The 12006-nt window shown below is 40.9% G+C and overlaps 1 protein-coding gene across 11 annotated transcripts in view; it reads left to right on the top strand.

Moving 5' to 3' along the window:
- GIGYF2 (GRB10 interacting GYF protein 2) overlaps window positions 1-12006 on the top strand; it is a 75236-nt gene that overhangs the window by 44774 nt on the left and 18456 nt on the right. For 8 of the 11 annotated variants that reach the window (XM_069024863.1, XM_069024861.1, XM_069024862.1 and 5 more), the window contains 6 exons: window positions 4232-4411; window positions 9334-9551; window positions 9640-9799; window positions 9877-10077; window positions 10544-10734; window positions 11435-11594. In XM_069024863.1, the coding sequence (XP_068880964.1) occupies window positions 4232-4411; window positions 9334-9551; window positions 9640-9799; window positions 9877-10077; window positions 10544-10734; window positions 11435-11594 (1110 nt within the window). The remainder of the gene's footprint in view (window positions 1-4231; window positions 4412-9333; window positions 9552-9639; window positions 9800-9876; window positions 10078-10543; window positions 10735-11434; window positions 11595-12006) is intronic. The other 3 variants (XM_069024868.1, XM_069024866.1, XM_069024865.1) reach the window with 2 other exon arrangements.

Here is a 12006-nt window from a genome sequence, read left to right as displayed (position 1 = left end):
GTGCGTGAGTTCCAGGTGTGTTATGGAATTAAACTCTTATTAATTCCTTTGAATCTACTGGCTCACTCACACTGGTGACAGTAGATAATGGCCCATTTAGTGAAAGAATACAGAGTTATAATTGAGTAATATGTTTGAGACCTACTGTTGAGATTGTGTTTATGCAGAGAGATTGAAAATTTGAAGCTAGGAAGGGGATTCAGAACTTCTGATCTGTCAGTGAGAGTCACTTCATGGAATTTGTATTGCTGTGGTGTTCCTAGCATGTCCAGTAGTGTTCTAAAGAGAAGGTAATCTTTCTCTAGAAACATCATCTTACGGACATTTATTTTATTCTTCTGTGAAATAAACAACAAAATTAACATATTTAGGCAAAATTTTTTCAGTTCCTTTAAAAACGCTGCAAAGGTTTTTCTTCTTATCTTCCCTTTGAGGAATCGTGTAGCAGAGAGAGCAAGTCAAAGCACTTAATAGACTGTCTTGGTTTTTGTCCCTCTGTAGAGGAAATAGCAGTGCTGTCAGTCGTCGCTCTCTTGTTTATTCTTTCCAGACAGTGAGCATGGCATAGGCAACGTGGGCTGACAGCCTGGAGGACAGAAGTTATTTGCCATTCTGTTAGTAAGTCCTCTTGGTAAACACGTTGCCATGGGGTGACATCCCCGAATCCAGTCTTGTTCTCCACAGTTAGTATCCCCTCAACTCAGTGTTGCACAGCTGTAGGCTTTTCTGGCTGGATACCACTCGGCTCTGTCTGAAATTTTCTGTAAACACCATTGCTGGCTTTGTGACAGGCCTGAACAGAGGTGCCCTTTTACTGCTCCTTCTCTTCAGGAAGTCCAGTCAATTAGTCCAAGGCAAAACCATAGATTGCGTTTTAGTTTCTTTCATCCTTAAAATGTTGCCAAGTCCTGACTCTGTGACCTAAGTCATTTCAGCTGAAACGATTGAGCTCAAATCTAGAAACAGTTGCAAAGAATATGCTGGGACTTTGGAAGTTATGAATTTAGATGTAAGCTGTAGGAATATTCCTGTATTCAGTTTGTCACTGTCTCTCTGTCACTTGGGTAGCTGGATTTTTCTGGTCCTTAACCTGTGACCGGTTTGTGTTTGTAAAGAACTAGTTTCTTGGCTGGTCTGTCTAATCTTCAGGGTCATCTAATGCCAGACCTGTTTGGACACATACCTTGTTCTTTGACTGTTGCTTGCTGTGGTGTCCTAGTACCAGAAAACTGAAGTATGTCATGAGACACTGCATTTTTTTTCTCTTAATTCTGCTGAATGTGACATCAGAACACTCTCTGATGTGACACACTTGAGTGCTGCTGTGTTTGGAAAGATTTTGAACCACAGGTGATCCCATCCTAAGATGAATATAATACTGACCCCTTATGTTTGGGTTTTTTTCATTTCTACATTTCTAATGCCACAGAATTTAAAATCAGAAGAAGGGCAGGATCCCACTTGAGTCTGATCTGGCAAACAGCATTTGATGATCTGTAACCCTGAGAGAGATGTGTTTCAAACCCCATTTTCTGCAAGTTCAGCGTACAAAACCTGACTTTGATAGTTCAATTCTTGAGAACAAAATCCGCTGTCCTAAGGACTAACAGAACCTGAGTTGCCTTGGTTTTCCTGTAGCATGAGTAGGTATGCAGGGGGGCTAAAACCTGGATATAGGTGGCAAAGCAGACTTCACAATATTAAGTAACTTTTTTTCCCAAATGTTTTTGGGAGAGTGGAACAGAGTCTGTGAGCTGAGAGCTTGTCTGTGTTAAAGAGCAGTCTCCAGAATCAACTGAACTTACAATGGAAAGGAAGAACATCCTTTTTTTTTCCTTTATTGGTAGAGCCTAAAATCTCTCAAATTATTGTTACTGAATAAGCGTCAAGTAATAGCTGTGAGTTTTTATGAAAATAATAGATAAATCTGTATAAATATTACTTCTCTCAAAATAGTGTTTTGAATAACTTTTTTCTTTCAGTAGCTGCTTTAGTGAGAAAAAAATTAGTATCTTGTGCTGCAGAATAAAAAAAAATTGATCGATCTCCCTCCTTGTAGCACTTTAAAAATAAATTCAGAAAGAACGAGGCATTGTCTGTGTTGTCTGGGACTCAGGCTCCCCTGCACTGTCAGGTTGCAGCTCTCTGCTGCACACCTCTCTGTGTTTTGCTTCCACCTGACTCAGCTCTGTAGCTCTGCCTCCTGCTTTTCTGCTATGGGAAGCCCATCTAAGGAGCAATGGTGAGAGGCTTCCCTGCACTTTCTGTTACCTTAGTCTGCATTTTTTAGATACCTAAAATGGGAAAAAAAAAAAAATCCCAAACTTAGATTTTTCTGTATAGCTTGTTCCTGTATTTTCCATGAAGCATGGGAAAACAGAATGTGGCTGACCTTCATCTCCAAAGATTTGTCCACTCCGGATAAGAGAACTTGCCAGCATTGCACCTACCAAATGAAGGGAGTTGAGTGCCTCCAGCAGGTTTTGTTTTGTTTGGAGTCAGTATCACCAGAGACTCCCTAAAATACACTGTCTGAAGATTTTTTTGTTTTGTTTTGTTTCTCAAAGCCCCAGCAAATACAGAAGTGATCTTCAGCCAGATGTCCCCTTCAGTGAAGTAAAGGTGTAACTGGCTTATATTTGGTGTCATAGCTGACATTGCCTGTTGGTACTGGTGTGTAACTTTAAATTAGGTACTGGTGCTGGACTTTAAATTAGCCAATGTGCTTTAGCTCTTCATATAGGAGCAATATAAGAGGAAAGTATTCAAAAAAATTTAGAGCTGGAGAAAGAGGATGGGGTTTTTTTTCCTCCAGTGTTTTGAGATGGTGGAGAAGGGATGTCAGTTTTTCTTCAAGGTGCCTGCAAAGTAGAGAGCCTGTGTGGGCTTCCTGTCTCCAGAGTGCAGTATTTCTAGTAGGAAGAATTTTCATGTTCTGAACAGTGGTCTGATTTCCCACAGAATTTCAGATCTTCTTTGTTTCCTCATCTTTTTCATTGACTGAAAAAATTGCCTGATGCTAAGAAGGGGAAATGCATTCTCCTATGCTTCCTAAACTAAATTCTTAAAAATGTCTCTTTCCACCCCAGGAGTCTTAGTACATGATCATGCTTTTGTTTTTCCTGTCTAGTCAAGCAGGCATACTAAATGGACTTCACCGAATAACCTCTTACATTCTTGGATTTTAGGACTCTTAAGAAGGAAGATTCAGTATACCTTTCTCTAGTACTTGAAAACTTTTCTTTTTATAGGTAACACCACAATTTCAGGTTAACACTGGGTAATAATATCAGTGAGGAAATGGTATCACTATGGTTCCTGTGAGAATTCTGGTGCTACACAGCTGAAGAAGCATTTCAGTGATGGGCTGTCTTGTCAGGGCAAGTCACCAGTGAAAGCAGCATCTGTGTTAAGCCTTGGCATACTGGTGTATGACATGGAAATCTTGGTGTATAATGTGGAGTCTTTTCATAAAAATATTTATATCGTCCTTTTCTGACAGGGTTGCTCTTCATAAATACTTGAGGATTTTAAGTTTTGTTTTAAATATAACATAATGTAAATTGAGAACTAAAAGACTATCCTATCTCCTAAGCTTCTAGTAGACTTATCCTTCAGCTCAAGCATAATTGCTTCTAGCCCTTCATACACTGACCTTGGCTCTCCAGAAGATGGATTCACAGCATATTGTTAACATTGCTAAGTTTTTTCTCATTTATTTCTCAGTGCTACTTTAAATTTTCAGTGTTTCCTAATAGTAAGACTGCTGTATGTCGGATTAAATAAATAGATCTCATGTTCTTTTTATTACAGAAGTAACAAATGTGTTTAGTTTATATAATGTTTACACAGTGTGCTCCCATTTAGCTTGAGACGCTTCATGATACAGCAGTTTATTCTTTCTCTCTGCACACTTTTGCCTTCTTTCTGTTCCATTTCCCTACATCTCTTAAACTGCCTTTTCCTCCTCTGTCTTTCCTATCCATATTCCAATTGCTTATTATGCTTTGCTTTCTTCTGGATTTTTTTTTTGTCTTTCCATCCCAAGGTACACAGGGACCTGGATTTCTTTTCTCTGTCATGTTTCCTTCCTGAATTTCCATTCCCCTCCTAGGTTCCTGTAACCAATTCTGGTGCATTTTTGCCTCCAAGGGGGCAAGATTTCAACCCTTTTGTATTTCTGTGTTTCTAAAGACAGGACACACGTTCACTGGCCTGTGTTTTTTTGCAGTGAGACCAAACTTTGAGGAAGGTGGTACAGCGACTGCGGGGAGGAAACACGAATTTATACGCTCTGAGAGCGAGAACTGGCGCATCTTCAGGGAGGAACAGAATGGGGAAGACGAGGATGGAGGCTGGCGACTGGCTGGGTCACGGAGGGATGGGGAGAGGTGGCGTCCTCACAGTCCAGGTGAGAGCAGAGCTGGGCAAACATGCAGCCATGGTTACAGAGAGAGGGCAGAGGCCATGAGGAGAGGGAGGTGCCACGTTCAGGGCAAAAGTAGGTTCATGCAGTTTTGGTCATTAAATACTGTTCTGGCATGTGTGGGACTCTTGGTCGCAAAATGATTAGCCTAAAATTATGTACCTTTTGTTTTCCTTTCAGCAGCTTCAGTATTCACTTATGTATTTAAGGGAACAATACTTTTCAGGTGTGCACTTGTCTGTATTGTGCTCCAGGTGTGTAGGTACCTGGTAAAATAAGGGGTTTTTTATAGTACTGTTTCTTTGTGGCTGTGACAGTGAGGGGAGAGAAATCACCCGCATTAGACAGCATACCTAAGGCTGCAGAGTGACACTGACACTAAACCACTCTGTTCATTGGCCTCTTTCTAGTTTCCCAGAAATGTTTGCAATGCCAAGAAGCATTCTTGGAAGATCTCAAAATATGTTGCTCTGTGCATTTTGTAGTTAGTTGCAGGATGTCTTGTCTCAATAAAGTTCAAGCACCTGTTTGGTTTCACTCTTCCCTTCCCTGGCCTGACAGGGCAAGTCTGCTCACTTGCTTTCCAGCATTGCATTGCCGGAGTTGCAGCAGAAATACAAAGCAGAGTTTGGTATTTCAGTAGTAGGACTGAAACATAATTATATATATATTTTTTTCCTTCTCTTTGGAAAAGATTGTCATACCTGGTGTGGGATTCTGGATTTAGCTATCTTTTGGCTGCAGAAGGCTTCTGGAGTACCAGGAGAGGATTAGGCTCTTCTATTGTTACATCTTCATAGAATAATAAAATTGTTAAGTTTGGAAAAGATCTTTAAGGTGGTTGAGTCTAACCATTGACCCGGCACTGTCAAGGCCACCACTAAACCATGTCCTTAAGTGCCACATCTACATGGCTTTTAAATCCCTCCAGGGATGGGGCCTCCACCACTTCCCTGGGCATCTGTGCCAATGTTTGATAACTTTTTCAGTGAAGAAATTGCTCCTAATGCCCAATCTAAACCTCCTTTCTGGTAGTTCTAGAAGGATGATAGGGTCCCCCCACTTGAGCCTTCTTTGCTCCATGCTAAACTTAGTAGGAAAGCAAAGAAAGCACAGGACATTTTTGGGGCTGAGGTGGACAACTTCTCTTCAGTACAACATAGTCCCAGTTGCTCTTAAAATGGGTCTGTTGCCCTTTTCAGCATCCCAGACTTTCAGTATGGTTATTGTTGTGAGCAGCCTTTACCTTTGTTCTGAGCTTTCTCCACAGCTGTGTATGACTCTCCTCTCAAACAGCTGTTCTCTTGTACTAAAATTTAGCAGCAAGCCCAAGGCTTGATTTATCATCAGATGTTTTCTATTTAGAGCAAGGCTAAAAGGCAAATTTTGAAGAACATAATTTTCTTTTCCCCAGTGTTTGGTCACAGTTGTTGATGAGACACTGCTGCTTTGTTATCTAGTTGAGGCAACATCAGGCCAGCTACCTCATGATGCAGCATGATACTCAGGAGTGGGAGTGTTCTTTGAGTACCAGCCCGCATGCTTTAGCTTAAAAGGAAGCTTAGACCTCAAAGTTCAGAAGTTCATTCAGGTCTTGAACTTTTTGGGAAGATATTCTGAGGAACATTTTGAAAATTCATTTCACTTCCATCATGGAAAATATTACTGCTTATTTGAATTTTCAGTGTAGTAGAAACTAACTGAACTTCCCTTACGAGTTAGTTTTAGCAGGTATCGTTGAAAGCCTGTTCAAAGACTTGTGAATCTGCAGAAAAGTTGCTAATTTTGAGATAGCCTGAGCTGACAGCTGTATTGTCCTATTTCCAGCTTTCATCAGAGCTATATTTGAATTCTCCTTTTAGTAGTAGTCACAGAACTATCAAAACGGTTTTAATAACATTTTTGCTTTAAACAATGAGTTTAACTCAAATTGGTGTGGCTTAAACAGCTTCTTTGTACTTATTCTGGTGTTAGGTAATAGTATAGTCATATGTCCTGCTAAAAATAGAGAAATGTCTTCATTTGTTTAGCTGGTCCTTCCTTTGGCTTGACTCTGTGTACTCTCTGCTAGCATCTTTAGACTGGCTTTAATATCTGCTAGAAGAGTGTGACCACAGATTTAGATTCATTGGCTGCTTCAAAATTCTCCTTTGTTTTTTTTTACTTTTAATTTTTAACCATCTTTTAAAATTATTAATGTGTAAAAAGCCCTTCTTTCTGTTGTTCCAATTCTTTCATTCATGCCATGATTGCCCTTTAAATTTGCAAGGTAAGTCTGTTTTGTCAGAACCTGTTTTGGTCTCAAAACTAGTGACTGATCTATAGATGTTTATGGTTTTGGTTACCAAGTCAGCCTTAAATAGGAATAATTTTTTCTTGCCTAGAAATCCCTGATATGATTTTCTGTCTTTGCTTTAAATTGAAATTTACTTAGCTGTTTAAATTGGTCTTTTTCCTGAAAAGCATTTGAGAGAGACCTTAGGCTGTACTCTCCTGTACTCTCATATAAATACTTTTTAGTTGCTGCTTTGTTTGAAACGCTTTACAAATTCATCTTGATTCACTCCACTTTCAGAATCAGGTGCTGTGATTCAACTAGAGTTAAACCTTTGGGCATTGTTCCTTGTGTTTCTTAAATATCTTGAAGTAACTGAAGTACATTGGAGAATCTTGCACTAAAATTGAGCGAAATAAGAACTAGGTCTATATATAAGATATGCCAAAAAATGTGTACTATTCTTTTGTTAAGTGTTTAGTTTAGCATTTAGTATTGTTTTAGTATATATTGACAATTTCAGTGCTGAGTTAGAATATACCCTTTAAGAGATAAATAGCTACTAATAAGGCTAATGTATACTTGTATTTCCTGAGGCAGCCAGTAGTCCTTTTACCTACACTGTCACCAAAAATTGCAAGGAGTTAATTAAGCTTAAAATTATCCTTACACTTGAAATCTTGAACGTGTAACTAGTGCCTAGTGATACTATAGGGCTGAACCTACAGCTATGTTTGTGTCCTAACTGTTGTTAGTTAAAAAGCTTTAGAAGAATTCAGGTTTATCTCTACTTTTGGCTTGCTTTAAAGGTTGGCAGCCTGACACTTCAGACCTGAATTATGGCCTATATTCTAACTGGGCTTTTACAAACATTTTTTTACTAAGAAACAAGGGCATGTGTCCGCTGCACCTATGTCTTTTTGCCCCTCCATGTAGCTCTGAAAATGCGGGGGCTGTAAAAGGTGATGTGACTAAATCTCTGCAAGCAGACTACATCGTTCTTCATTTGAACCTTGAAGATACCTGGGCTTAACAAAATTCACCTTCAAAAAGCGCATTTCTGGGTCTCACTATGAAAAGCTGCACTCCTGGTATTGGGATGTGAACTGTGGAAAAATAGCAGCTCCTGTCCATGCAGGCCCATTTATGCCTGTTTAGGAAATTCTTAATACTGAATTTTCCTATTCCACATGAAAGAGAGCTGAAGAAGAGATGCTCAGCCATTTGTGAGCGCTAGGGTAGCAAACAGGCAGAGCTGTTAATCCATGCACTGTGGCATTGCCAGAGTCAGGCCATAGCTCTGTTTGTCCCCTTGCTGGGAGCCCTGACATGGACACTGCTGCTTGTCATGAGGAGCTGTCTGTCCAGGGACTCAATCAGAACTGCTGTCTGGTTGTCAACAACCTCTCACGCTTAAATCTCTTTCCTTAATAACATTAAAAAGATTGCCTCAGAACACTGATTTGATGGTTTAATACTTCTTTCTTTGCGAGGCATAACTAGAAGCATAGGTTAAGTTATCCAGTGGAATTATTTGCAAATAAGCACATATGGAATAGTGAAAGCATTGTTAAAGTCTAACATTTGTGTTTTCTTGGTAAAATTTAAGATTGAAGTTCAGAATGTTTCTGGAAGGAGTTTGGTTTACATTTCCTTTATTTATGAGACAAAGATGGATTTTTGCATGGGTAATATTAATAGTTAGGGTATTAAGGTCAGTGTGGAAGCTCAGGTCTGTGTGGAAGGTCTCAGTCATGAAACAGGACCACGTTTCTCCCCTTTACTGTGATTTTTGTTTTGGTAGCCATTTGATACTGTGAGGCTGCACTGATTATGGTGCACAGATTCTTGGAGCAAAAAAAAGAATTTACTTTTTTTTGAAAGCTGTGTACAGACCTTTCACTCCCAATTTGTTTTCCTTAGCGGCCAGTGCTTTACAGTTTAAATAACATTATTTCACTCAGAGGATTTAAGCTTGGTTGAATGAAAGTGTCTTCTGAATATGAAGTTTATACTTGAATTGGGAAAGTTTTCCCACTTCTTATCTTTCCAAGTTTTGGTATTCCATGGCTAAAAAAAGCCATTCAAGAGACTGACCAGTCCTTTCAAAGGTATTTGAACAGTTGTCACTACCATTTCTCATGTATATGCACTAAAGCATATCTGAGGGCAAGAGGCAAAAAACATGGGTGTTCTGTTCAGGATGAGACTTCTGCAGAGTCCCTGAAGGAAAATACAAAATCTTATACATGTAAAGGTGCTAAAAAAAGACTTAAGTCAAAGATGGCTGGTAAATTCAATTGGCAACTAGTGTTGCCTGTCTTATTTTGGTGCCTGTTTACGATTTTGTAGCCCAGCTTTTTTAGCTGTATGTGGTTTTTAATGCTTATTCCACAATTTATAATGTGGGGATATACTGTGGACAATATTTGAAAGGCTTCTGCTTATTGGCAAGATGCTCCTTTTCTTTGCCTTGTCCTTGAAGTTGCCTGTTCATAGGCGGGCTCTGTACCATGTAGGGGCTTTCTGAATTGCTGTCAGTGTCCCCTTGTGTTGTTCCTCCCCCTCTCCCCGCCCCGTTGCGTGAGTGCTGCCCTGGGCCCATGTGGTAAAGCTCCTTTCCCCGCCTTAGATGGCCCTCGTTCCGCAGGCTGGCGGGAGCACATGGAGCGACGGCGGAGATTCGAGTTCGATTTCCGGGACCGAGACGACGAGCGGGGCTATCGGCGCGTGCGCTGCGGCAGCGGCAGCATGGACGACGACAGGGACAGTCTCCCTGAGTGGTGCTTGGAGGACGCGGAGGAAGAAATGGGCACTTTTGACTCCTCTGGAGCATTTCTCTCTTTAAAGGTGAAAAGCTGCTTTGGGCCCTTGGGTCACTTGGAACAAGTGTCCTGCGATGTTGGGTGGGTTATGGATGATTGCATTGACTTTGCAGAAGGTGCAGAAGGAGCCAATACCGGAGGAACAGGAGATGGACTTCCGGCCTGTGGAGGAAGGGGAGGAAAGGTCTGATTCTGAAGGGAGCCACAATGAAGAAGCCAAAGATCATGAAAAGACCAAGAAAGAGGGGGAGAAAACAGAAAAAGTAGTGGCAGGTAAGGGAGACTTCTTTTGCAACTGTCAATGTAGAATTTCTGTTAATTCGGTTACTTAGAACTGTGCCCTGTTACAGAAGCAGTGGAAGAAGCAGCTCAGGCATCGTCTCCAGCTGCGAGGTCAGACACTCCACCGAAATCCCAGCCTCCAGACCCGCTGCAGACAAACCTTTTTGAAAGGAAGGAAGAGTCTGTGCCAGAAAGAACAGAAAAAGCAGAAGATAAAGAGAATCGAGTGGAGAATACACTGTCAGCCAAAATGTCCAACAGAGGGGAAGGTAATAAACCTGACAGATAAATTTAGTAAGTTTCCATTACTCACTGTGAGTAGTTCTGGCCCCTTAAAAGAGGCAAGGACTGGATTATTGTGATGAAAAGCCACAATCCACTGACTGGTCTATAAATACAGGATTTGTTGGATATGCCATCTCAAATGCTTGCAGTGCACTGGTACTTCACACTGAAATGCGTTGTGGATGTGCCTCACTGTGGTTCAGCAGAGTATTATGAACAAATGTGTGTGGCCAGGAAATGGGATATGCTGAAAGCACTGATCGAACTAAACTGTTAGTTTCTTGACGTTAGGTTGGGTGCCTGTGCTGTAAACAGTACTTTCAGGAAGATCTGAAAATACTTTTGCTTTGGTGCTAAGTTTGAGCCGTTGAATATTCTCTACATTAAGTTCTTCAAAGTAATTGTCATTTATGTTAAAGATAATGAACTAACTTCAACATTTTTCTTTAGATTTGGCTTCTCTTGCTCAACCTTTGCCACAGATTTCTGCAGACACAGCTGCTTCTGCTCATCTTTCTCCTCCTGTTTCCAATTCAAATCCTGTTCTGCGGCCAGTTCAAACACCTGTCACAGCTGCTCCAGGCATGGGCAACATTCCCGCTGACCCAGATGATGAAGAGGGCCTCAAACACCTAGAGCAGGTAAAATTTCTCAAATTCCTTTGTTGTTGACAGTAGTGAGACTGGAGGAATGTGGAATGCAAAAAAAACACTTGAAGCCAATAAAATCAGAAATGCAGCTGAAACTTTACACTCCACAGTACTGAAAGCTGCTTCTCTCCCTTTTTTTTTTTTTGGCCAAAAGTTCAAGCTTTTGTCTTTTTATGGATCAGGATGCTATACCCTGTGTTAAAGAGCTGGAGACCATAGTGCTTATGGCCACTGTCAAGTTGCATATGATTTGCCTTGAGAAATTATGTGTGTCTGTTAAAACCCCTAAACAAACCATCAAACAAGCAAAAACGCAACCAAAAATCCTGTAAGTGAAGCACAAGACTGTTGATGAAAGTGTAGTGACTGCTGAGATGTAGAGCCTTCTTTGTGCTCATGCTCCCATGCCTGTTTTATTTTTCACTCTGGTACTGTGTTGGGACCTCCTTGGCAAGTTGTTCTAAAGCTTTTCTTAAGCAGGTGAACTGTGCTTGTTCAGGATTCTGCCAGCATGGTAGACAGAGCCCCAGGTTTGTGTAGCAGTCACTCCTGTCCTGGGGCTGCCTGTCATTCCTGGTACACTCTGGAGCACTGGGTAGCACAAGGTGGTTGTATTTGACACACACATTTTCAAATCTCCAAGCCCCCATCTAACTCTCTTATTTCTTGCTGGTTTTGATGTCTCCTGCAGCAAGCAGAAAAAATGGTGGCATATCTGCAGGACAGTGCCCTTGATGATGAAAGACTAGCAGCAAAAATTCAAGAGCACAGAGCAAAGGGTTCCTCAATGCCGCTGTTCCATGAAGCCATGCAGAAGTGGTACTACAAAGATCCACAAGGAGAAATTCAGGGTAGGTCTGTGCCATTTACACTTCCTCTTTTGTTTCCTGGAATTGTTAAAGAGGTCTTCACAGAATTACCACCAAGAGATGCTGGTGCTTGTTTTTAATAGAAGCAGCACAAGGAATTTACCATTCTAGAATTAGGTTTTGAATATATCTTCAACTCATCACTGCCCCCATGAGCTCAGCAGGCCTAACATCCAGAACTATGCTCTATCATGGCTGAGGTTTGCCATCATTTTATGTTTCTGTAAATTAGGTTAGACTAAAACCTGTTTTACATGCCAGTAGTTACTCAGATTTCCAGATAACAGTGGAAACAAATGAAGAACGTGACCACTGAAGTAGCTTGTTGTGAAGAATCCACAAGAAACCGTGAAATCAGTTTTTTAGACTCAGCCTGATGATGTGGAGTAGTCAG

This window comes from Aphelocoma coerulescens, chromosome 9, assembly GCF_041296385.1.
Source record: "Aphelocoma coerulescens isolate FSJ_1873_10779 chromosome 9, UR_Acoe_1.0, whole genome shotgun sequence".
In the NCBI taxonomy this organism is placed as follows: Eukaryota; Metazoa; Chordata; class Aves; order Passeriformes; family Corvidae; genus Aphelocoma; species Aphelocoma coerulescens.
The sequence above is the reverse complement of the archived record's forward strand: the minus strand, read 5'-3'. Positions and strand labels throughout refer to the sequence as shown.